Here is a 27,487-nt window from a genome sequence, read left to right as displayed (position 1 = left end):
ATTACATTTGTTAGGCAAAGTCCCTCTTGCAATTCTGTCTTGCCCCACTGGGCTTTTATTTCTTTTTTTTTTTTTTTTTTTTATTTTGGCCAGGGCTAGGTTTGAACCCGCCACCTCTGGCATATGGGACTGGTGCCCTACTCCTTGAGCCACAGGCGCTGCCCAGGGCTTTTATTTCTTGACATACTTTTTCTATTTAGCAGCTGTTTTTAAGAGGTTGCATTTATGTATGCATCGACGGAGAATGTTTGGGATGACTTTGTAATCCTCATGATGTTTGGCTAACATCAGTGTAATTTGTGTACTAGAAAAACATTTTTAAAAACTTGCTTTTCTGGAATTTCTCCATACACTTAAAACTTACCTCTCCTTCTGTATTGGAGATTAATTGGTACTTCCTCAGTTGAGACTTCATGGTTTGGAGGCCAAGAATTCTTGGAAAAGAATGATAAATCCTTGATGTCTTATAGATATTATCTTTTAATTAAAAACAAAAACAAATTCTGATTTGAATTGTTAAATTATCTGCTGACTTTCAGATATGGTTCAGTGACATATTTGCGTAACTGGCTGTTTAAAGTTGACTCGCTTTTCTGTGTATCTTCAAATTGTGTCATGATTTTAGAAGCAGGGAAATAATGTGACTTTGCGATCATGTCCTGCAAATTGCATTGCATATAACAACCTGAAAGAGTTAATATACTTTCCACACTGACATATATATTGGAGAGTTTGGCTTTGGATATGACGATGCACAATTAGAAAACATAATTTAAAGGATTTTGGTTCAAGGAACTTATTTAAATCACTTTGTTGTATTTTTCCCCTGTGATTTTTACTGGGTTTTTACAGGTTTGCTGGGAATTAAGTAGTGACTCGGATATTACTGATGACTTTTCTTCCACATCTGGATTTTTCACCATTGCTGATGGAGAGAGTGAAGCTAGCTTTGATGTTCATTTGCTACCAGATAATGTGCCCGAGGTAGAGGAAGAATATTCCATCCAGCTTGTGGCTGCGGAAGGGGGAGCAGTGCTGGATCCTGAGAGGTGCATCACATGGTTCTCGGTGTATGCGAATGAGGACCCCCATGGCGTGTTTGCCCTGTACGCCGATCGCCAGTCAGTTCTTATTGGTCAGAACCTAATTAGATCCATCCAAATCAACATAACCCGGCTTGCTGGCACGTTCGGAGACGTGGCTGTTGGATTTCGAATATCGTCTGATCATAAAGAACAGCCGATCGTGGCTGAAAATGCAGCGAGGCAGCTGGTGATCAGAGACGGTGCCAGGTACAGGGTGGACACAGTTCCAATAAAGAATCAGGTTCGTGGCGTCTCTTCAGTCTCCTCGCCTGTCCAAGAAAACTCCTTCGAGCGGAGGAGTAAACCCCATCACCGTTTAAATGTTTATTCAGATATGTAGAAGTTAACTATGAAAAATGCCTTAGAACATACATAATATTGGATAATACATTTGTTGATTACAAATAAATAATTATATTCCTATTTGGAAATAATATACAGGGTGGCCATAAGGTTCATGTGCAATTTTAAATTGCTCACTGACTTATGGCCACATTGTATTTTTGTCTAGACTGCAGCAGATACTCGCATTCATATATACCCACATACTCACCAGTGCACACATGGGCATGCACGTGTAGAGATGCATATACAATTGTTGGGGGGGGGAAATTTGGGGGTCTCCACGAGCTTCCCCCAAAATGCAGTGGAGGAGATGGCTGGCTACTGACTGGGCTGGAGGGGCTCCATGAGCACAGAGACTGGGACCTGCTCCTCTTTTTAAAAATTTGGAACACGGGAAATTGGCTGTGATTTTCTGTGATGGTAATGAGGAGAAAGAGTACAGACTATTCTACCTCCATTTGGAGTGAGAATGATAAGAATGCACGGATTCCTGGGCGGTGCCCGTGGCTCAGTGGGAAGGGTGCCGGCCCCATATACCAAAGGTGGCAGGTTCAAACCCGGGGGTAGGGCACCGGTCCCATGTACCAAGGGTGGTGGGTTTGAACCCAGCCCTGGCCAGCTAAAATAGCAATGAGAACTGCAACAAAAAATAGCCGGGCATTGTGGTGGGCACCTGTAGCCCCAGCTACTTGGGAGGCTGAGGCAAGAGAAGCACTTAAGCCCAAGAGTTGGAGGGTTGCTATGAACCATGATGCCGCAGCACTCTACTGAGGGCAACAAAGTGAGACTTGGTCTCAAAAAAAAAAAAAAAAGAAAGAAAGAATGCATGGATTCCTGTGGGCCCAGTGGATGTCCCAGCAGTCCTTCTCAATCTGAACCACAGAAAGCAATGCCTATTTTTTTTTTTTTTTTTTTTTTTTTTTTTATTGTTGGGGATTCATTGAGGGTACAATAAGCCAGTTACACTGATTGCAATTGTTAGGCAAAGTCCCTCTTGCAATCATGTCTTGCCCCCATAAAATGTGACACACACTAAGGCCCCACCCTCCTCCCTCCATCCCTCTTTCTGCTTCCCCCCCCATAACCTTAATTGTCATTAATTGTCCTCATATCAAGATTGAGTACATAGGATTCATGCTTCTCCATTTTTGTGATGCTTTACTAAGAATAATGTCTTCCACTTCCATCCAGGTTAATACGAAGGATGTAAAGTCTCCATTTTTTTTAATGGCTGAATAGTATTCCATGGTATACATATACCACAGCTTGTTAATCCATTCCTGGGTTGGTGGGCATTTAGGCTGTTTCCACATTTTGGCAACGGTAAATTGAGCTGCAATAAACAGTCTAGTACAAGTGTCCTTACGATAAAAGGATTTTTTTCCTTCTGGGTAGATGCCCAGTAATGGGATTGCAGGATCGAATGGGAGGTCTAGGTTGAGTGCTTTGAGGTTTCTCCATACTTCCTTCCAGAAAGGTTGTACTAGTTTGCAGTCCCACCAGCAGTGTAAAAGTGTTCCCTTCTCTCCACATCCACGCCAGCATCTGCAGTTTTGAGATTTTGTGATGTGGGCCATTCTCACTGGGGTTAAATGATATCTCAGGGTTGTTTTGATTTAGCAATGCCTATTTTTAATCCTCCCACGGATGGTCTATTCTCTGTGTGTAGGAGAGACGTTGTTTTTCAGGTTAACTTTGGATGTGTGTGGTATCCATTGCCATTCTGTCATGGTTTAGGAAAGGCTGCCCAAAAGCCAGATTGGAGTCATCTTGAGAAGCATTTGTAGGACTAGCTGTGAGGCTAGGAAAGAATTTAAAAAGTCATCAGGAGAGTGTATTTTCTCTGTTGAAAAATAGTTAAGGGTGGAATTCTGAAGCTTTTGAGTAACACCCAAGTCGATTTCATGGAAACTCAAGTGTCTGAGTACAGCTTTCATGGTGTTCAGCCAGTGTGAGCTGAGAAAGGGTTAACACAGCCAGCGAGGCAAGACTCTCCTGATATCTCAAAGCAGCCCTCCCTGGGCCCCAACTGGAAGTGCCAGAAATTGATGGAAAGGTTGAAGGGGAGGTGGAAGGACTGTTGAAAGATTATAGCATGACTTCTCTCCCAGGGTAGCTCCCCAGGCTATAGATAAGCAAGAACTTGGAGAAATAGACAAACTTTGCCTGAGTGTGCAGTTTTACTTCAGGTAGGTCTGGTGCTTTATGTTCCTGAAAATGGCAAAGTGTTGAACTCTACTTGTGTCCTTGTTAAAGGGTAGTGGAAAGAAACCCCACAAAGCACCAACAGAAGAAAAACGTAGCAGTTTTCTATGGGTTTTATCTAAGTTTATAGGTAGTGGGCTGTCATTCAGAATAAGCCTTTTGCACTAATTCATACTTAGTATGTAACCTTTTGATCTTTTAGGGAGCTGGGAACCTCTGAAAACAAATAGAGGCTTCTCGATGAGACATGGGTTTCTTACATTCCAGTACAGTAAGTCCCCTCTCAGCATGTTGATAGGTTCTTGGAAACTGCAACTTTGACCAAAAGGACTCAGAACAAAACCAGTTATAGGAGAAGCTAATTGATATAAACAAGAATGAAGCTTCTCTTGTGTATTTCTGGTTACAGAAACATCACCAGACTTCCAAATAAAGACCAAAATATTTAAATTTTTTTTTTTTTTCAGAGTTTACAGAAGAGACTTTATTCCACATAGCACTAAGTGGGGAGATGGGAAGAATTTCTTGAATTTACCTCCCTGAGAATTTGGGAGACAAGGTTTTTAAAGATAGTTTGACAAGCAGGAGATTAATCAATTAGGTTTGCTAAAAATATTTAAATTTTAAACATTGAAATAAAGTGAGCTATGCATACATTTTTAAAAGATTAATAAAAAACTAGTTAGATAATTATTTACTGGCTTATTATACTCTAGGGTTGTGGGTGGCCAGAGCCTGGCTCAGGGCACACTCGCTCACACTGGGACCTCAGAGACACCTCGAGTCACCTGATGGGCCCATCTTTGAGACATAGGAGGAGACTGAGTCATCAGGGAAACGTGGGGAGAATGTGCTAACTCCACCCGGTGGCCCAGGCTGGGAATTCAAGGAGCTGCTGTAGTTTCTTGAGAGATGGACTCAACGTTGTGGCTTTGCTTTATCAATTTCTAACCCTTTCCTATATCCAGAAATGCTTAAGCCTGGAATAGAGGGCACAAAGCTGGGAAAAAGAGAAGTGGCTTCAGTTAACCAGAATCTCATTGTATTAAGTTGCATTTGCAAATTAGAAGATGTTAAAAAAACACAGCATGCTTAAATTATGTAACTTGAAATATTTCCCCATATGTTCATAGCATTACATTCTGAACATATTCAAATTATGTGGATTTTTTTTTGGTTTGTTTGTTTTTTTTGAGACAGAGTCTCACTTTGTCGTCTTGGGTAGAGTGCTGTTGCATCACAGCTCACAGCAACCTCAAACTCTAGGGCTCAAGCGATCCTTTTGCCTCAGCCTCCCCAGTAGTTGGGACTATAGGTGCCCGCCACAATGCCCAGCTAGTTTTTCTATTTTTAGTAAAGTTGGGATCTCACTCTTGCTCAGGCTTGTCTCGCAACTTCTGAGATGAACCAATCTGCCCTCCTTGGCCTCCCCGAGTGAGCCACCATGCCTGGCCCCATATTCAAATTGTAATCTGCTAATGGATGCTAGGAAACATTCCTTTAACTTTTCTAGGAATAGCTTTGTATCATTTTATAATAAGATTTCATTTGGCAGAAAGATTTACCACGAAGAAGATTAGATTATCTGTTTTTTACCAGGCACTGTGTGTAGTACACAACGGCTCTCAGAATATTGGTAAGAAAACCAAAATCTGTGACAAATGATACGTGGACTGAGGCCCTAGCCCGGCTCCCAGGTTGTTTCTCACAGTAACTGGAACATTTTGAAGGACAGTAGTCCTCTTTTCGTTTCACTTTGAAAGCTTAGCTGTATCGTTTATAAAGAGTCTCCCTTTCCTAGTACCACACATGAATTACCATCTATGACTTTCTCAAGAGCTTCTTTGAACCCATTTAAATTATTTTTATGATTTCTGTTTCCAATAAAGAGTGACGACAATTTACTAGCTTATTCATGCTTAAAAGCACCCTCTTTTTCTGCTTACTTAAATGTCTTTCATTAACCTGTTTCAAACTGAATGCTTCCTTCTCTCAGATTCCTTAATATAAGTATCAGACTGGACCGAGCATGTAGATGAGGCACTGTAGGTCAGTCTCCCTGTCCACATGTGGGACAACACGTAGCATTTGAAAAACCAAGGGCGTGATTGTTTTCAGTGGTCCCCTCTTCCCTCTTACCTGGGATATAATACATTGCTCTTTGGAGTTTGGAAAATCAGTTACAAGGGTTTACATATGGTTCTCCCTGCCCAACCTCTCGGGTAAAATTGGAACTTTGGACAGGTCAGCAATAGAAAAGAACACCTGAGGCCACCCTGTGTCCAGCCCTGTGCTGTGCCTTCCCCACCTTCCAGTGGGTCTCCTTCAGCTGGGCTCTAAAAACAATAGACTCTTTTTGTTTAATACTAGGACATTGGAATGTGAACTGTTAATGCCCCGTAAGTTAGCAACGGGCTTTCACTGACAGTGAAGACTCACCCACACACTAAAGGGACAAGTGTTTAAGACTAGAGAGTTCTGGTCAGAATGCAAGAGGAATTTCACGTTTGTGGTTGGGTCATTTTTTTGTGCACTTACTGTATGTCAATCATTGTGAAAAGTTCAGCAGAATCAAAGACGGCTGACACGTACTTCTGTCATCACGTCACTCCCCGTGTGGGAGAAGGCCCTTAACAGCCAGTCAATAAAGCATGTGAACACACAACGTTGCAGGTGTGCACTGGATATTGTGGGACCAGGAATTCCTTATATTTGTGCCCAAATGCCATCGAGAAGGGTGGGAAATACATGAAGGGATATTGGTGAGGCTGTCCTGCATCAAGGAAGTGGAAGGGCCTACTGGCTAAACATCATTAGTCTATAAATACTTATCAAAAATATTAAGATAGTGCACCGTGATCGTTACCAATTTTGAGTAAGTACTGTTAGAGTTATTAGTTACTATACTCACTGAAGAGGAAGGAAGTCAGTTTGCCAGGTTCCAGGGGCTGGTGCTTTGACTTGTGGTTCCAGCACGAATTCTGCTACTGTGATTCCTGTCAATATTGAGGCCATTTGGGCACATGGAAAATTTGCAAGTTTGTGTTTTTTGTACTCTGTAAGTACTACTCCCCACTCCACACTCAAGGAAAGGGTGAATATTGATGAAACTTTGTGATAAAAGTGGCCTCAGGCAGTATGTTAATGGCTCAGGTCAAAAGTCAGTATTTTCTTCTTTGCTGTCAAAACTTTTATTTATTTATTTTTATTTTTTTTTATTGTTGGGGATTCATTGAGGGTACAATAAGCCAGGTTACACTGATTGCAATTGTTAGGTAAAGTCCCTCTTGCAATCATGTCTTGCCCCCATAAAGTGTGACACACACCAAGGCCCCACCCCCTCCCTCCTTCCCTCTTTCTGTTTCCCCCCCATAACCATAATTGTCATTAATTGTCCTCATATCAAAATTGAGTACATAGGATTCATGCTTCTCCATTCTTGTGATGCTTTACAAAGAATAATGTCTTCCACTTCCATCCAGGTTAATACGAAGGATGTAAAGTCTCCATTTTTTTTTAATGGCTGAATAGTATTCCATGGTATACGTATACCAAGCTTGTTAATCCCATTCCTGGGTTGGTGGGCATATAGACTGTTACCATAAACAGTCTAGTACAAGTGTCCTTATGATAAAAGAATTTTTTTCCTTCTGGGTAGATGCCCAGTAATGGGATTGCAGGATCAAATTGGAGGTCTAGCTTGAGTGCTTTGAGGTTTCTCCATGCTTCTTCCAGAAAGGTTGTACTAGTTTGCAGTCCCACCAGCAGTGTAAAAGTGTTCCCTTCTCTCCACATCCACGCCAGCATCTGCAGTTTTGAGATTTTGTGATGTGGGCCATTCTCACTGGGGTTAGATGATATCTCAGGGTTGTTTTGATTTGCATTTCTCTAATATATAGAGATGATGAACATTTTTTCATGTGTTTGTCAGCCATTCGTCTGTCGTCTTTAGAGAAAGTTCTATTCATGTCTCTTGCCCATTGATATATGGGATTGTTGGCTTTTTTCATGTGGATTAATTTGAGTTCTCTATAGATCCTAGTTATCAAGCTTTTGTCTGATTGAAAATATGCAAATATCCTTTCCCATTGTGTAGGTTGTTTCTTTGCTTTGGTTATTGTCTCCTTAGCTGCACAGAAGCTTTTCAGTTTAATAAAGTCCCATTTGTTTATTTTTGTTGTTGTTGCAATTGCCATGGCAGTCTTCTTCATGAAGTCTTTCCCCAGGCCAATATCTTCCAGTGTTTTTCCTATGCTTTCTTGGAGGATTTTTATTGTTTCATGCCTTAAGTTTAAGTCCTTTATCCATCTTGAATCAATTTTTGTGAGTGGGGAAAGGTGTGGGTCCAGTTTCAGTCTTTTACATGTAGACATCCAGTTCTCCCAACACCATTTATTGAATAGGGAGTCTTTCCCCCAAGGTATGTTCTTGTTTGGTTTATCAAAGATTAGGTGGTTGTAAGATGTTAGTTTCATTTCTTGGTTTTCAATTCTATTCCAAGTGTCTATGTCTCTGTTTTTGTGCCAGTACCATGCTGTCTTGAGCACTATGGCTTTGTAGTACAGACTAAAATCTGGTATGCTGATGCCCCCAGCTTTATTTTTGTTATAGAGGACTGCCTTAGCTATATGGGGTTTTTTCCGGTTCCATACAAAACGCAGAATCATTTTTTCCAAATCTTGAAAGTACGATGTTGGTATTTTGATAGGAATGGCATTGAATAGGTAGATTGCTTTGGGAAGTATAGACATTTTAACAATGTTGATTCTTCCCATCCGTGAGCATGGTATGTTCTTCCATTTGTTAATATCCTCTGCTATTTCCTTTCTGAGGATTTCATAGTTTTCTTTATAGAGGTCCTTTACCTCCTTCGTTAGGTATATTCCTAGGTATGTCATTTTCTTTGAAACTATGGTGAAGGGAGTTGTGTCCTTAATTAGCTTGTCATCTTGACTGTTATTGGTGTACACAAAGGCTACTGACTTGTGGACATTGATTTTATATCCTGAAACATTACTGTATTTTTTGATGACTTCTAGGAGTCTTGTGGTTGAGTCTTTGGGGTTGTCTAAGTATAAGATCATGTCGTCAGCAAAGAGGGAGAGTTTGACCTCCTCTGCTCCCATTTGGATTCCCTTTATTTCCTTGTCTTGCCTAATTGTATTGGCTAGAACTTCCAGCACTACGTTGAATAGTAAAGGTGACAGAGGACAACCTTGTCTGGTTCCAGTTCTAAGAGGAAAAGCTTTCAGTTTTAATCCATTGAGTAAAATATTGGCTGTGGGTTTGTCATAGATAGCTTCAATCAGTTTTAGAAATGTGCCACCTATGCCTATACTCTTCAGTGTTCTAATTAGAAAAGGATGCTGGATTTTATCAAATGCTTTTTCTGCATCTATTGAGAGGATCATATGATCTTTATTTTTGCCTCTGTTAATATGGTGGATAACGTTTATAGACTTGCATATGTTAAACCAGCCTTGCATCCCTGGGATGAAGCCTACTTGATCATGATGAATGACTTTTTTGATGAAAAGCTGTAATCTATTGGCTAGGATTTTGTTGAGAATTTTTGCATCTATGTTCATGAGTGAGATTGGTCTGAAATTCTCCTTTTTGTTTGGGTCTTTTCCTGGTTTTGGTATCAGGGTGATGTTTGCTTCATAGAATGTGTTGGGGAAGATTCCTTCTTCCTCAATTTTTTTGGAATAATTTCTGCAGTACAGGAATAAGCTCTTCCTTGAAGGTTTGATAGAATTCTGGGGTGAAGCCATCTGGACCAGGGCATTTTTTGGTTGGAAGATTTTTTATTGTTTCTTTGATCTCAGTGCTTGAAATTGGTCTGTTCAGGAGGTCTATTTCTTCCTGGCTGAGTCTAGGGAGAGGGTGTGATTCCAAATATTGATCCATTTCTTTCACATTGTCAAATTTCTGGGCATAGAGTTTCTGGTAGTATTCAGAGATGATCTCTTGTATCTCTGTGGGATCAGTTGTTATTTCCCCTTTATCATTTCTGATTAGGTTACTAGAGATTTTACTTTTCTATTCCTCGTTAGTCTGGCCAATGGTTTATCTATTTTATTTATTTTTTCAAAAAACCAACTCCTTGTTTCATTAATTTTCTGAATGATTCTTCTGTTTTCAATTTCATTGATCTCTGATTTGATTTTGGATATTTCTTTTCTTCTACTGAGTTTAGGCTTAGATTGTTCTTCTTTTTCCAATTCCATAAGATCTCTTGTGAGATTGTTGATGTGCTCTCTTTCTGTTTTTCGAATGTAGGCATCTAAAGCGATGAATTTTCCTCTCAAAACTGCTTTTGCAGTATCCCACAGGTTTTGGTAGCTTGTGTCTTCATTGTTGTTATGCTCAAGGAAGTTAATGATTTCCTGTTTTATTTCTTCCTGCACCCATCTGTTATTCAACAGAAGATTGTTTAATTTCCATGCCTTTGGGTGGGGTCGAGCATTTTTGTTAGAGTGGAGTTCCACCTTTAGTGCCTTATGGTCTGAGAAGATACAAGGTAAAATTTCAATTCTTTTGATTCTGTTGATATTTGTTTAGTGTCCCAGGATATGATCAATTTTGGAGAATGTTCCATAGGGTGATGAGAAGAATGTATATTCTTTATCTTTGGGATGGAGTGTTCTGTATGCGTCTATCAAGCACAGTTGTTCTAGGGTCTCATTTAAATCTCTTATACCCTTGTTTAATTTCTGTTTAGAGGATCTGTCCAGCTCTGTAAGAGGAGTGTTAAGGTCCCCTGTTATTATGGTATTATCAGATATCATATTGCTCAGACTGAGTAAGGTCTGTTTCAAGAATCTGAGAGCATTTAAATTGGGTGTATAATATTTAGAATTGAAATGTCTTCTTGTTGTATTTTTCCCTTGACCAATATAAAGTGACCGTCTTTGTCTTTTTTGACTTTAGTTGCTTTAAATCCACATGTATCTGAAAATAAGATTGCAACTCTTCTTTTCTTCTGAATTCCATTTGCCTGAAAAATTGTCTTCCAACCCTTGACTCGGAGCTTGAATTTGTCTTTTGAAGCCAGGTGTGTTTCTTGCAGACAGCAAATGGGTGGCTTGTGTTTTTTAATCCAGTCAACCAATCTATGTCTCTTCAGTGGGGAATTCAAGCCATTAACATTTATAGAGATAATCTATAAGTGTGGTAGTATTGTATTCGTCTTATTTTGTGAGAGTCCATTGCTTAGTTTTATCTTTTGCATCAGTGTGGAGGTTAGGTTCTGTCCTTTAATTTCTGAGTTCTTACTTTGCTGCTGATCCATTGTGGTGGTCAGTGTGCAGAACAGGTTGAAGTATTTCCTGTAGAGCTGGTCTTGTTGTGGCGAATTTCCTCAATGTTTGTATATCCGTAAATGATTTGATTTCTCCATCAATTTTGAAGCTTAGCTTAGCAGGGTACAGAATTCTGGGCTGGAATTGTTCTGTTTAAGTAGATTAAAGGTAGATGACCATTGTCTTCTTGCTTGGAAAGTTTCATTAGAGAAGTCTGCGGTCACTCTGATGGATTTGCCCCTGTAGGTCAACTGGCGCTTACTCCTGGCAGCTTGCAGAATCTTTTCTTTTGTCTTGACTTTGGACAGGTTCATCACAATGTGTCTTGGAGAAGCTCGGTTAGAGTTGAGGCGACCTGGGGTCCGATATCCCTCTGAAAGCAGTGTGTCAGAATCTTTGGTGATATTTGGGAAATATTATAATATTTATAATATTCTCTAGTATGGCTTCCATTCCTCTGGGGCATTCTTCTTTGCCTTCTGGAATTCCCATAACTCGTATGTTGGAACGCTTCATAAAGTCCCATAATTCTGACAGTGAACGTTCTGCTTTCTCTCTCTTCTTTTCTGCCTCTTTTACTATCTGAGTTATCTCAAAAACTTTGTCTTCTACCTCTGAAATTCTTTCTTCTGCAAGGTCTAACCTGTTGCTCATACTTTCCATTGCATCTTTAAGTTCCCTAATTGACTGTTTCATTTCCTTCAGCTCTACTATATCCTTTTTATATTCTTCATATCGTTCATCTGTTATTTGATTCTGTTTTTGAATTTCCTTTTGGTTATTTTCCACTTTATTAGCAGTTTCCTTCATTGTTTCCATCATTTCTTTCATTGTTTTCAACATGTGTATTCTAAATTCCCTTTCTGTCATTCTTAACATTTCTTTATAGGTGGAATCCTCTGCAGTAGCTACCTCATGGTCCCTTGATGGGGTTGTTCTGGACTGGTTCTTCATGTTGCCTGGAGTTTTCTGCTGATTCTTCCTCATGAGTGATTTCTTTTATCTGTTTCCTTGCCCTAATTGTCCTTTCACTTCCTCTTGCTCTTTAAGTTCTCGTGCCTGTGGACTAAGGGTAACAGGACCAGAAGGGTGAGAAGATTGAAGAGCAAAAAAGGGATGAAAGAAAGGAGGACCGAGTGATAAGAAAAAGAAGAAAAATAGAGAAGGAGGGTGAAAGGAATATTGACAAAAAGAAGAGAGGCACAGAAAGAGGGAGACAGAACAATATAGGTGTACAGTAGGGTACTGTGATACAACCTTAAAAAAAAAACCACCTTCTGGGGGTGCCCAGTTGGGTGGTTCCCTTGAGGTCAGCAGCTCTTTGCTAACCTGATCAGACACAGTACCCCACCTCCACCAAGTAGAGAGGAAAGACAAAAATGCTATAAATCAAACCAAAACAGCAAACAGAAAACTTTACAGGATAAAATTGGGTGGATAACCAAATATAACGGTATAAACACTAACAAAAATGAAGTTCTAATTATTGAAATAGGCAGCAATGGGAAATTATAATTAAACTAGAAAAATTGAGAAAGAAAAAGGATCTGTATGGAAAAGGTTGAACTTCAAAAACAAAACAACATCAACAACATCAAAATAAACAAAAAAAAACCAACCAAACCAAAAAAAAAAAAAAAAAAACAGAACCAAAAACAAAGCAGTATGTATATGTTATTGAATATTGTCTGGGCAACACGTGGTCTTCTGGGGTATGAGATGTTAATCACAGTGCTGATACGACTGGAGGCTGCTAGTTTCTCAAACCCCAGCAGGTAGACACCCTAAATCTCTCTTCAGCCCACTTAAAAGGCACTTTGAACTTGTTCACTTGCTGAGCAGAAGCTTTCCCAGGGAAGTGCTTGTCGCTGGAATCACTGCTGAGTGGCTATCCGCTTACCCTGTGTGTCAAAACTGGTCTCCCTCTGCCCCTGAGGGTTAGGGCTGCAAGGCGGCTCAGACCCCGCCCTTAGGCTACTTGGTCGCTGGGTTACCAGCTCCCACCCAATTCTAGCTCTGCGACCTGAGGGCGGAGCTTGCCGGGGCAGATCGCTCACAATGGCTGCCTGTGACCCAGAGCCAAACACTATTAGCTCCGTCTGGCTCAGCGGCTCAGACTGGGGCCCTAGACAAAGGCCAAAGTTCTCCGCACTCCCGCTCAGGCTCTCCCCAAGGCAGTTCAGCTGAGTGCCAAGTCCAAAGACACCAAAACAGTTCACAGGTAAGGCCTTTCTGGTTTGCAGTCTCACTGCTACTGAACTTACAGTTGCGGGCGGGTTTAGACGGATTGAACACACGCGACCACTTGCCGGTTTTCCACTGTTTTAGTCCTCCTCTTGGGGTCCAGAAGTCTCTCGCTGACTCCCTGTATCCTCTCAGGGGTGATGATAGGCAGATCCCACCAGCCAGAGATGCCTGGAGTCCTATCTCCCCAGACTGACAGTGCCCAGATGCAAGGAAGCTGTTACTCGGCTGCCATCTTGCTCCACCCAAAGGTCAGTATTTTCCTCTGAAAATTATTTCTAAATCATTGACACTGTTTGTTTATAGGTCTTCCTGGCACTGGGCTCTAATTTCACCTTGCAGCTGGTGACTGTCATGCTTGTTGATGGACGTTTCTATGGAATGCCGACAATTCTTCAGCGCGCAAAACACGCCATCCTTCCTGTCCCTGAGAAGGCTGCCAATTCCGAGGTGAGGGGCCTTGGGTGTGGTGCTCCCAGGGAACCACCAGAGGGCAGCTTTCCCCAGGAATGATTGAGAGTCTTCCAGATAGAATTAACTATTTTCTTAAATCTAATCCTCTGAATAACAAAGTACGCGTAATGGATACATTCCTTAAAAACAGTTTGCCAATTTTCACCATTAGGTAGGAAGATATATTTTCTTTTTGGAGTTTTAGAACGTTTTTATCTTTTGGGATTTCAATGTAAGATATAGAATGTTTTAAATAGCAGTCACCTAAAGTCAAAATTTCCATGTCTTTTCTGGATACTGAATATTTAATATTGAGGTATTTTATGCTAAATAATCGAAATTATAATGAAACGGTGATTGACATGTCAGACTTTTTCATTTGCTAACATTGTGAATATTTGTCTTTAATATTTGGACTTTGGTTCACTGTGGCAAGCGTGTGGAGACAGAGGTAAATACTGATGGCCAGGTCCTGTGATGTGGTGACAGCTAAGTAGTTGAATCTTCTACCTAAATTCATTGCAGGAAAGATTGTTTTCCAATCACTCATAAATTCACTTGAGAACAAACAACAACTTGAAGGCTTTCCATGTGTGTTAGTCTGATTCTATCTGTAAAAGAAAGAGGCAAGGCTGTTGTCTGTGATGGTGCTAATGTGTATTTTTGAATCCCTTATGAAGTATAACCCCATCCTACTTCTTCAGGTGAGGACTCAATGGACTAAAGCAAGCCAGGCTCAAGATTTTGAAAGGAATCTATAAGATGAGAGGGCAGGAATGTAGGCAGGAGGGGTCTCTGGCCAATAAAGGATGCTCTTCATCTCCCCTCCTTGTCATCTCCTCCAAGGAGAACGAGTTGGTTTTGCTCCTTGAAGTGGATCCCCTAACATTAAAAATAACAGAGAGGAGTGTTTTTCTTCACCTCCTCTTCCTGAAGAGTGAATGAGGGAATAGAATTTAGTAATGTTCTGAAGTTATGCTGTCTTCTCTTTGCTCACAGGTTGTTATAAAAAATATTTCAACTAAACAATTCATTTGGAGTAGTAAAATACTTCCTCCTCCTTGTTCATGCATATTGTTACAACTCTGTATCTCTGCAAAAGGCAAGGTTGAGGCCTTATGTACATTTGTGGTTTTGGTGTCTCTACATGCCTGCTAGTGTTTGTACAGGGTGTGTGTGTGTTTGTATTTGTGATGTGGCTGGGGTGTTTCTAACCAGCCTTCTAGCCATGTAACTAACACGATCTCTCTCAAAGCTTTGGCAGGTGATAAGCAGAAACCTCACTGTAATAGATAATCTAGGTTGGTGTTGTTGTTTTTCTCCTCTATGACTCCAGAAGCTATCCTATGGAATCCTTACACATGTTTCAGTTTCAAAAGGGAAGAATGAGTTTGAATATGTAACTGTTGATCAAACAGTATCCCACATTTTTAGCTATTGAGACTTAAAGAGGTGAACTGGGGCAGCGCCTGTGGCTCAAAGGAGTAGGGCGCTGGCCCCATATACCAGAGGTGGTGGGTTCAAACCCAGCCCCGCCTGCCCAAAAAAGAGGTAAACTAAGTCATCTGAATTACCGTGTGAAGCCAGGGGTGTGTTTTTATTCTTACTCACTGACCAGAACTTATTTCATCTACAAATCACATACCCTAAGAAGATTGACCTTAGGGTGGCGCCTGTGGCTCAAGGAGTAGGGGACTAGCCCCATATACCAGAGGTGGCGGGTTCAAACCCAGCCCCGCCCCCTCCAAAAGAGGTAAACTGAGTCATCTGAATTACCATGTGAAGCCAGGGGTGTGTGTTTATTCTTACTCACTGACCCAGAACTTATTTCATCTACAAATCACATACCCTAAGAAGATTGACCTTAAAACAGGGTCTTTCTTGATCTTATGAAAAAGATACTTATTTTTAAAAAAATCTTAGAAACTTTCTGATCCTCAGGAAAAGCTATCACATCAAATTAAAGAACTGATAAAAACTGAACAGAAGGTCTAGTACCTGGTGCTCATTTTATAAATGTGTTATTATCAAATTTTAGTTTTAGACAAATCAGGAAAGACCCATTAATAAGTAATTTTAAAATGCCATTTTTATGTCTTTGCTATCCATAACCATATTATTACATTTATCTTTTCCTGGATATTGTTCATTCGAAGGATTATATTTTAATAAAAGAAAGTTGTATCACCTGAGCTATAAAGTAGAATAAATTTAAATCTGAGATGTCATTTCTTAAACATTTTTTTTAACTTAAAATATCGTAAGACAAGGAAATATATTGTGTAAACAAAGGAGAAGTTGACATTTATCTCACTCTTCAGACAATAGGACACTTTGAAGAGAAATGATGTTAGTATGTTTTCCTCAGGTTAGATTTGAATCCCCTGCGTTTCGTCTCACGGACTTGGCCGCTGGCATGAGCCGAGTCACCATCTCCAGGAGAGGCACATTCGGCTCTCTCTCCATTGCCTGGACTACGGGATATGCTCCGGGGATAGAGATCCCTGAACTTATTTTTGTTGGCAACATGACCCCGACACTGGGTGAGTTGTAGATTTTCTAAGATCAGCCCTGTAGAGCATGAAGGAGTGTAATTGACCACTCATTTTTGGGGGTCATCCTTACTCTGAAGACTAAACTCTTAGTTTTCTAATACAGTTTTTCTGTATTTAAGTGATCAGTGTTGTTCAGGCTTGGTGAGAAAAGAGGTATATTTTTCAGCAAACTAAAATCCTCTTACCTCACTTCAAAACAGTGGTCACTAAGCAGACTAATCTGTCCTAGGAGGGAGATTAGGTATTCAAAAACCCAATTTGACATATACGGGAATAAAAAGATAAAACTTTGTATTCAATTACATGTTCACCTGAATATTTCTGACAGTAGGGCAGCTGCTACTTCAAATGTTTTTATTTTAAATTATACAATAAGTTCTTAGAGAGTTAGTGAGATGCAAATGTTAGAACACTCCCTGCAAATTCATATGATGACAGTGTAGAAAGGATTCCATGGAGGGCCCAGAATGTTTGTGATTCACCCTCTTTTGTTCACTGTGTCCTGCTGCCACAGGCAGACGCCATTTACCCTCAGTAATCGGGCTACTGAATCCTGCACATGGACTGAGACTGTCAGTCTCTCCGGGAGAGTGGAATGGTTTTCACCTGCCCAAGCTCTTGGCATCACTGAGAGAGAAGGAGGAGAGTAAACCAGGGTCCTTTTGAAGGTGGGGGTCAGAGCTGGGACAGTGAAAATCACAACATTGTCATGCCAGGTTCCATCCTGGTGAGAATCTGAGTGAATAGAAAGAGAATTTAGATGCTTGATTGAGAGAGAGCATGGCACCAGAACTGCCTTGTACACTGCGTCTCATTAGCCTCTGAGTGGGTACCTTGGTCTGACGTATCAAACAGTGACTCCAGGCTAGAGTGCCACCCTGCCATCACAGCTCACAACAAACTCACACTGCTGGGCACAGGTGATCCTCTTGCTTCAGCCTCCCAAGTAGCTGGGACTGCAAGTGTCTGCTACAACATCTGGTTAGTTTTTCTGTTGTTTTTCTTTTTTAGTAGAGATGAAGGCTCACTCTTGCCTAGGTTGGTCTCAAACTCCTGAGCTCAGGCAATCCACCTCCTCAGGCTCCCAGAGTGCTGGGGTTACAGGCATGAGCCACTGTGCTGACCTTAACTAACTATTCTTTATTTCCCCTAAATTAAAGATATTGAATTATATTTCTTTTTTATTTTCTACCCCCTCCCCCTCTTTTTTGCAGAAATCCTTCTCTTTTTCTCCCCTACCTCTTCTTTTTGTTTGGGTGATAGGCACAGCTCTATAGAATTTAGTGGGTTTTTTTTTTTTTTTTTTGTATTAGAACCAACTTACTAGGTACAAAAAGATTTATGTGTATGGATATTATTTATGAAGGGTGTGTATGTGTGACTTGTGTTTATAGGTAAAATTAATCTTCACAAGCGTTTGTGAGTTTCTCATAATATGATTAAGCTAAAATACCAGTTCTCAGACAATAGATCTATATTGTCAAACAGGTTTGTTCAATTTCTTGATCTTTTATAATGTTCGACCACAATGAAAAAGTGAAGTAAAATGAACATGCATAAACTCACTGATTAGGTGTAATGTTGTTACCTTCCACTGTATTTGTGACATTTCTGAGGCAATTTAAAATAAAATTCATAGATTATGATACTTAATTCTAAACTACTTTAATATGCATCTCTAAAAATATGCTGGGGTCAGAATGCAAAACAAAGCCTAATACCAAACACACTGCACATCAAAGCCTCCCATCCACCCTTCTCTTTTTACTGCTAGATTTTGTAATTGAGCCAGGAAAGGAAAAGAGGTAATTGAGAACAGTAGATACGGATTGAAAACAACATTTGGGTGATCTGTGGGGTTTCTTATCAGTTTATATATCTCTCACTCCTTTTTTTTTTTTTTTTTTTTTTTTCAGTTTCTGGCCAGGGCTGGGTTTGAACCCACCAGCTCCGGTGTATGGGGCCCGCGCCTTATCCCTTTGAGCCACAGGCACCGCCCTTGCTCCTTTTTTTTTAAGAGACAAGGTCTCACTCTGTTTCCCAGGCTGGACTGTGGTAGTGCAGTCATAGGTCACTATAACCTGGAACCCCTGGGTTCTCCTACCTGAGCCTCCGCAGTAGCTGGGTCTATAATGTATACCACCACGCACAACTAATTTTTTAAAACATTTTTTAAGAGGCAGGGTCTTGCTATGTTGCCCAGGTTGGTCTCAAACTCCTGGCCTCAAGTGAAGCTGCTGCCTCAGCTTCCCAAAGTGCTGGTATTATAGACACAAGCCACCATGCCCGGCCCTCCTCCCTTTTAAAGTATTTTACTTTTTGTGGACCGTAATCAAATTTTGGAAAAGAAAGTATTTCACTACATTTTTAAGAGTCAAATCCCAATTAAAGAACTGAGAAATGATGCTCACATTTTCTTTTCATGTTTCCTTCCAGGGAGCCTTTCATTTGCCCACGGGGAACAAAGGAAAGAGGTTTCACTGCGGATGTTTCCCAGGCCTGGTCGGCCAGAGGCCTTCGTTATTCACCTGTCAGGAGTGCAGAGCAGTGCACCTGGTGGAGCTCGACTTCGGTAGGACAGCCTAAGTCCTAATAATCTACAATTTATCAGTCAGAACACAAATGAGATAAAAAATACTTTTTTTGAAGCAGATGCAGAAGTAGTTTTGGTGTAGAGCAGCGTGTGGCTCACATGTGAAGGTGCTGAGAGGGAGCCTGGCTTTCAGGAGCGTGCTCCCTGCTGCGTGCCTTGAAGAGGGTTCATCATGGGGTCTCATTTGAGAATGCTGGCCTGGGGTGACAAGCTCAGGAAGAACCAGGATGGCAGTTCACCTGTTTTTAAAGGGAGCTGTCCTCTGAGAAGCAGCGGAAAAGACCTGATTCGCCCAAGTGATCAAGAGTAAGAATAAGGCATTACAGTGGGTAATGATACTCATTTAAACCAGTGGCTCTTTTGAGTTTAATTTTATTTAATACTTTTATTTATCTATAACAGTAGTTTATCCACACCCAGTATATTTGCAGATACGTGTGTCCCAGTCAAAAGCCAACCACTCTCCTCCTATTTGGGATGGGCTTGTCCAGGGGGAATGAGACTTGGTTTAGTCCTGGCTCTGCCACTTATTTGTGGTGCCACTTTGGGAAAGTTACTTGGTCTATTTGTTGTTTGTTCACTTATTTATAAAACGAGGAAAATGTGTGGCCAAAACTCGTGTGTGTTGAGGTATATTTACATGTGTGGGATATCGTTGGTAGAGTCAAGTATGGTTTTCAATAAGAGAATGTATTTCAGAGTTACAAATTCACATGGTCTTAACACAGCCACAGTTTATAGTGCTTACCGGCCCTTGTAGACACACGCTCTTTACTCTTCACCACCACAACTCTATGAGGTAGATATTATGATTGTCCTATTTTACAGATAAAGGAAGAGATTCGTGGATAAATTATGTGAAGAGTCCAGCTTCATGTAGCTATTAAGTGTTGGAACCATCATGGCCCCAGGCTGTCTGGCCGTTGCTCTGGGTTAACAGGTGCTTGACAATAGTGATGGGACCTAGACAGCCCTAAAGGCATTCAAATTTATATTTAAAAAAAAAATACAAAGTTAGTAAAAGAAAACATGTCTGTGATTTAATTTAGGCTAAGGAGCCATCAGTTGTAACCTGTGATATAACTATTAACTCACAGAAAAACTACAGGAAAAAGCTAAGGATAAATCATTCAGTCATAGATGTTTCTTCCAATCCATACATAAAGTTTTAGTTAAATTCATATGTGAGAATAATCCCATTTATTACTGGCAGCTGGAAGAACCATGGATTTTGCTCCCAGTGCTGGTAACTGTTTCTCTTTGGTAGCTGGGAAAGCAGGCTGGTGCCCAGAGCATGGCGGCATACTGACCGTAAGAGAGGGCTTGCCACGTCAGACCCCTCCGATAGCTGCTCTGGGGTGATGGGGAGAAATGCGGGACCTCGGAGCTCCTCCTAAAGTTCAGACTTGTTAGGTCTTGTCTCTGCTGCTGCAGCTTGTATACTTACTTGTTAGGTACTCTCACTCATCAGTTGGCAGGTAGGGTTTGATGGAATTGAAAGGCTGTGTCATTGTCAAGACCCCACCACCCTGAGCAGCATCTTAAATACATGAAAGAGGAATCCATGAGTGGTTTTTCTATTTTTTATCAATTCCCTCATGGTTTAATTTGTTTTCCAGATCAGGTTTCACCACTGCTGAAATTGAACCAATGGGAGTCTTCCAGTTTTCCCCTAGTTCTAGACATATAGTCGTGTCGGAGAATACGCAGGTGGTCACACTGCGTGTGCAAAGACTGTTTGGGTTCCGCGGCGATCTCCTTAGAGTTTCCTATCAGACAACTGCAGGAAGCGCCGAGCCACTAGAAGACTTTGAGCCTGTTCACAATGGGGAACTGTATTTTCAGAAATTCCAAGCCGAGGTTGATATTGAAATAACCATTATTAATGATGAGCTGCCTGAGATGGAAGAAATTTTCTACATTAACCTTACTTCAGTAGAAATTAGAGGACTACAAAAGCTTGATGTTAATTGGAGACCACGCCTGAATCTAGATTTTAGTGTTGCAATGATCACAATATTAGATGACGATGACCTGGCAGGGATGGATGTTTCTTTCCCCATAACAACTGTGGATGGAGCAGCTGATACAACTCTTGTGTCTGTAGAAAGTGACTCCATCATGCACCCTGGCACGAGCAACATTCCACAGCCAACTGAAAAGGCCACCACTGTCACCGAGGCAGCTGGTGTATCTGTTGTCCCTGAGAAACTTGCCACCCTTCACAGTGCACCTGCCATGGCAGAAAAGCCTGATGTGGACACTGTGACTTCCAGTGTTCCCATTCATGGAACATTTAGTCTTGGGCCACCTGTTGTTTATGTTGAAGAGGAGATGAGGAATGGCACATTCAATACCGCAGACGTTCTTATCCGAAGAACTGGTGGGTTTACTGGCAATGTCAGTGTAACAGTTAGAACTTTTGGTGAAAGGTGTGCTCAGAAGGAACCAAATGCATTGCCCTTCCATGAGACCTTTGGAATTTCCAACCTAACATGGGCAATGGAAGAAGAAGACTTTGAAGAACAAACTCTTGTCCTTACATTTCTAGATGGAGAAAGAGAACGTAGGGTATCAGTTCAGATTTTGGATGATGATGAGCCTGAGGGGCAAGAATTCTTCTATGTGTTTCTCACAGACCCTCAAGGAGGAGCCCAGATTGTGAAGGGGAAGGATGACGCTGGATTTGCAGCTTTTGCCGTAGTCATCATTACAGGTATGTCTTTGAGGTGATGGAGACAAAAGTGCATTTTTATGGTACAGAATTGGTGTTAACATCAATCTAGCTTAATTGAAGAGGGGGAATCATTGAAGTGATTCATCAAGACAGTGAGTTTTTATAGCATGGACCACGACGTGAATCGTGGTATTCTTCTGAATTCTAGGCTTCAGTGTAATGGACTGTAGATGTTACTTAGATTGAGACAGATATACAATCTATACTTTCACAATATAGGGGGCATATTTAATTTAACCATCCAAATATATGATTGTCTATTCTGTTTTGAAAATTCATTTTAGATTTGCCAACTATGTTCGGTAATCTATCCTAAAGTCAAAGATCTCATTATGAGAAAATTCTTTGTGTCTGTTGTGGAATAGATTAAAACTATTTCCTTTTGTTTTCCTTTTGACCTAATGCAGTTGATCTATCCATTGTATTGGGTATATTCATATATTCTATTGGGTATATTCATATATTCATATATTCTAATACCTTCAAATTTCAATAATATTTGAGTACCTCATACATCTTCGAGAATCTCTTGGTGATAATTTGCAGCTTGCCTCTGAAATCATACTATAATCCTTTGAGTGATGTACATAAATTTGTGAATACCTGACACTACTGAGAGTAATGACAGGCCATCCCATGATTCTTTTCTTTTTAAAAATTTTAATTATAAATCAACAATTTATAAGTAGATACACTTGTATGGTACATATTGATGTTATGATACATAAATATTACACAATGTAGAATAATTAAATCCAGCGAGTTAACTTATCCTTCACCTCAAATGCTTAACATTTTTTTTGTGCTGAGAACATTTGAAATGTACTGTATTAGAAATCCGAAAGTGTACATTATTATTAACTATGTTCATCATTCAATAGATATGAATTTGTCTATTCATCATAGATCTCAAAACCTACCTTTAGGATTTGATGCTTCTTAGAGTTTTTATTATTTTCAGCCATTCAGTTATAATCAGTCGTAATTTTATAAATGTTTTAACTTCCTTTCATCCCGTTTATGTTACCCTGCAAATTTATACCAATTAGGATTAATATATTTTATTCTTATTTCTACAGTGTAGTAAGAGTGTTTTAAGTACTACTTCTAAAAGTTATTTACTGAGCATCATTGGCCTAATGCCATCTACATGTTTCTATTAAAATTAGTTCAGCAGTCAACATTCTCCTCCTCATTCTATGACACAGACTTTTTATTACAGTTATTGGACTATGCTCGGGGCTGATAGTCAAAATATTTAGCAATTAGTTTGGTACAAGGCAAACAGATCAGAATGGTTCCTGGAGGCTCACTGTTGCTCTAAGCAGTATGCCATTAGTTACTGGATCATGCAAAGATCGTATAGTCCCAATTTGGAAGGTGACAAAAGGCTCTGGGGGCTCAGGATGGCAACTGGTACCAGCTGGGATGAAGGTGCTTCCATATTTTATCAGTCAGTATGGCCTGCTAGTGCCTACCCATACGTTAGCTCTGAGCCTAACTCACCGGACAAACAGCAAGTCAGCTGAGCGCTCTGAGATTCTCTAATGTTTTCTGTCCCTACATGAGGGACACAGATCATATTACATGGCAAATGATCAACTCCTCATCATACCTACTTCTTAATGCCATCTGATGTATTTGACCTGACAGCATCACCATGCACATTCACATGGTCATGGTACCTGGAGTTCTTCTTACTCTGCCTGCAAATGTTCCCCTTGTTTTTTCCCCATGTGACTTTTAAAATTATTATTATTATTATTATTATTATTTGGGATTCATTGAGGGTACAAAGAATTAGGTTATACTGATTGCATTTGTTAGATAAAGTGCCTTTTATAATTGTGTCCTGTCCCCAAGAGGTGTGCCTGACGCTGTGACACCCCGGCCCCTCCCTCTTACCCTCTCCTCCCTTGCTCGTCTCCTACCCGCCCTTGTATTAGCTCATCTCCTGCCTTCAAATGAGAAAAGAGTGCATTGGATTCCTGCTTCTCCATTCTTGTGATGCTTTACTAAGAAGAATGTACTCCACCACCATCCAGGTTGATACACAAGATACAAAGTCTCCATCTTTTTAGTGGCTGAATAGTATTCCATGGTATTGTACATATACCACAGCTTGTTAATCCATTCCTGGGGTGTGGGCATTTAGGTTGTTTCCACAATTTGGTGATTATAAATTAAGCAGCGATAAACTAAACAGTCTAGTGCAAATGTCCTTATGATAAAAGGATTCTTTTTTCTGGGTAGATGCCTAGGACTGGGATTGCAGAATCAAATGGAAGATCTAATCTGAGTTCTTTGAGGATTCTCCATACTTCCTTCCAAAAAGTTTGTGTTAGTCCCACCAGAAGTGTAAAAGTGTTCCCTTCTCACCACATCCACTCCAGCACCTTCAGCTTTGAGACTTTGTGATGTGGGCCATTCTCACTGGGGTTAGCTGATATCTCAGGGTAGTTTTGATTTGCATTTTTCTGGTGATTAGGGATGATGAGCATTTTTTCATATGTTTGTTAGTCATTCCTCTGTCTTCCTTAGAGAAAGTTCTGTTCATGTCTCTTGCCCAGTAATAGACAGGGTTGTTGGGTCTTTTTTGTTGATTAATTTGAGTTCTCTCTTTTTTTTTTGCAGTTTCTGGCCAGGGCTGTTGAGTTCTCTATAAAGCTTTTATCTGATACATCATACACAAATATCTTTTCTCATTCTGAAGATTGTATGTTTGCTTTGGTTGTTTCCTTAACAGTATAGAAACTTTTCAGTATAATTAAGTCCCATTTGTTTATTTTGTTGTTGTTGCAATTACCAGGGAAGTCTTCTTCATAAAATCCTTCCCCAGGCCAATGTCTTCAAGTGTTTCCCATACATTCTTCAGAGATTTTTATTGTTTTTTGCCTTAGATTTAAATCTTTTATCCATCTTGAATCAATTTTGTAAGTGGTTGGAGAGGTGCGGGTCCAGTTTTAGTCTTTTTCATGTCATTATACAGTTCTCCCAACACCATTTATTGAATAGGGATTTTTTTTATTGATTTATTATTAAAGCATAGCTGTGTACATGAATGCAATCATGGGGTACCATACACTGGTTTTATAGACCATTTGACATATTTTCATCATACTGGTTAGCATAGCCTTCCTGGCATTTTCTTAGTTATTGTGTTGAGACATTTACACTCTATATCCAGTAAGTTTCACATGTACTCTTGTAAGATGCACCATAGGTGTAATCCCACCAATCACCCTCCCTCTGCCCATCCTCCTCCCCTCCCTCTCCCCTTCCCCCTATTCTTAGGTTATAACTGGGTTATAGCTTTCATATGAAATCCATAAATTAGTTTCATGGTAGGGCTGAGTACATTGGATACTTTTTCTTCCATTTTTGAGATACTTTACTAAGAAGAATTTGTTCCAGCTCCATCCATGTAAACATGAAAGAGGTAAAGTCTCCATCTTTCTTTAAGGCTGCATAGTATTCCATAGTGTACATATACCACAATTTATTAATCCATTCGTGGATCGATGGGCACTTGGGCTTTTTCCATGACTTAGCGATTATGAATTGGGCTGCAATAAACATTCTGGTACAAATATCTTTGCTCTTCCTTTCTCCACACCTCCCTCCTTCTTTCTCTCTCTGCTCTCCCCTTCCCTCATCCCCACCGTGTCCTTCAGCAGTGTAAAAGTGTTCCCTTCTCTCCACATCCACGCCAGCATCTGCAGTGTTGAGATTTTGTGATGTGGGACATTCTCGCTGGGGTTAGATGGTATCTCAGGGTGGTTTTGATTTGCATTTCGCTAACAGATAGGGATGATGAAAATTTTTTTCATATGTTTGTTAGCCATTCGTCTGTCTTCTTTTAAAGGTTCTATTCATGTCTCTTGCCCATTGATATATGGGATTGTTGGCTTTTTTCATGTGGAATAATTTGAGTTCTCTATAGATCCTAGTTATCAAGCTTTTGTCTGATTCAAAATATGCAAATATTCTTTCCCATTGTATAGGTTGTCTGTGTGCTTTGGTCTTTGTCTCCTGAGCTGTACAGATTTTCAGTTTAATGAAGTCCCATTTGTAAAACTTGAGAAGTTTTTGTTGTTGAAATTGCCATGGCAGTCTTCTTCATGAAGTCTTTCCTCAGGCCATTATCTTCCAGTGTTTTTCCTAAGCTTTCTTTAAGGATTTTTATTGTTTAATGCCTTAAATTTAAGTCCTTTATCCATCTTGAATCAATTTTTGTAAGTGGGGAAAGGTGTGGGTCCAGTTTCAGTCTTTTATATGTGGATATTCATTTCTCCCAACACCATTTATTGAATAGGGTTTCTTTCCCCCAAGGTATGTTCTTGTTTGGTTTATCAAATATTAGGTGGTCGTAAGATGTTAGTTTCATTTCTTGGTTTTCTATTTGATTCCAAGTGTCTATGTCTCTATTTTTGTGCCAGTAGAATGCTGTTTTGACCACTATGGCTTTGTAGTACAGCCTAAAATCTGGTATGCTGATGCCCCCAGCTTTATTTTTATTACTAAGAACTGCCTTAGCTATATGGGTTTTTTTCTGGTTCCATACAAAACGCAGAATAATTTTTTCCAAATCTTGAAAGTACGATGTTGGTATTTTAATAGGAATGGCATTGAATAGGTAGATCGCTTTGGGAAGTATAGACATTTTAATAATGTTGATTTTTTTTCCCAGCCATGAGCATGGAATGTTCTTCCATTTCTTAAAGTCCTCTTCTATGTCCTTTCTGGGGATTTCATAATTTTCTTTATAGAGGTCCTTCCCCTCCTTTGTTAGGTATATTCCTACGTATTTCATTTTCTTCGAAACTATGGTGAAGGGAGTTGTGTCTTTAATTAGCTTCTCATCTTGGCTATTATTGGCGTATACAAAGGTTACTGACTTGCGGCATTGATTTTATATCCTGAGACATTACTGTATTTTTTGATGACTTCCAGGAATCTTGTGGTTGAGTCTTTGGGATTCTCTAAGTATAGGATCATGTTGTCAGCAAAGAGGGAGAGTTTGACCTCCTCTGCTCCCATTTGGATTCCCTTTATTTCCTTGTCTTGACTAATTAATTGTATTGGCTAGACCTTCCAGCACTATGTTGAATAGTAAAGGTGACAGAGGACAACCTTGTCTGGTTCCAGTTTTAAGAGGAAAAGCTTTTAGTTTTACTCCATTCAGTAAAATATTAGCTGTGGGTTTGTCATAGATAGCTTCAATCAGTTTTAGAAGTGTGCCACGTATGCCTATATTCTTCAGTGTTCTAATTAGAAAAGGATGCTGAATTTTGTCAAATGCTTTTTCTGCATCTATTGAGAGGATCATATGATCTTTATTTTTGCCTCTGTTAATATGGTGGATAATGTTTATGGGTATATGTATGTTAAACCAGCCTTGTATCCCTGGGATGAAACCTACTTGATCATGATGTATTACTTTTTTGATGTTAAGCTGTAATCTATTGGCTAGGATTTTGTTGAGAATTTTTGCATCTATATTCATGAGTGAAATTGGGCTGGAATTATCCTTTTTAGTTGGGTCTTTTCCTGGTTTTGGTATCAGGGTGATGTTCGCTTCATAGAACATGTTGGGGAAGATTCCTTCCTCCTCAATTTTTTGGAATAATTTCTGCAGTATAGGAATAAGCTCTTCCTTGAAGATTTGATATAATTCTGGTGTGAAGCCATAGGACCAGGGCATTTTTTTTTTGTTGGAAGCTTTTTTATTGTTTCTTTAATCTCAGTGCTTGAAATTGGTCTGTTCAGGAGCTCTATTTCTTCCTGGCTAAGTCTAGGGAGAGGGTGTGATTCCAAATATTGATCCATTTCCTTCACATTGTCAAATTTCTGGGCATAGAGTTTCTGGTTGTATTCAGAGATGATCTCTAATATCTCTGTCGGATCAGTTGTTATTTCCCCTTTATCATTTCTGATTGAGGTTACTAGAGATTTTACTTTTCTAT

General features: G+C 40.0%; 1 protein-coding gene across 1 annotated transcript in view; it reads left to right on the top strand.

The window, feature by feature from the left end:
- Positions 1–27,487, top strand: part of ADGRV1 (adhesion G protein-coupled receptor V1) — a 669,001-nt gene that overhangs the window by 268,112 nt on the left and 373,402 nt on the right. Inside the window, exons 70-74 of the mRNA XM_053586729.1 lie at positions 853–1,326; positions 13,490–13,633; positions 16,005–16,179; positions 18,628–18,763; positions 20,404–21,500. Coding sequence (XP_053442704.1) covers positions 853–1,326; positions 13,490–13,633; positions 16,005–16,179; positions 18,628–18,763; positions 20,404–21,500 — 2,026 coding nt within the window. The remainder of the gene's footprint in view (positions 1–852; positions 1,327–13,489; positions 13,634–16,004; positions 16,180–18,627; positions 18,764–20,403; positions 21,501–27,487) is intronic.

This window comes from Nycticebus coucang, chromosome 1 (genome assembly GCF_027406575.1).
Source record: "Nycticebus coucang isolate mNycCou1 chromosome 1, mNycCou1.pri, whole genome shotgun sequence".
NCBI classification, from domain to species: domain Eukaryota; kingdom Metazoa; phylum Chordata; class Mammalia; order Primates; family Lorisidae; genus Nycticebus; species Nycticebus coucang.
Note: the sequence above shows the minus strand (reverse complement) of the source record. Positions and strands in the feature narration are given on the sequence as shown.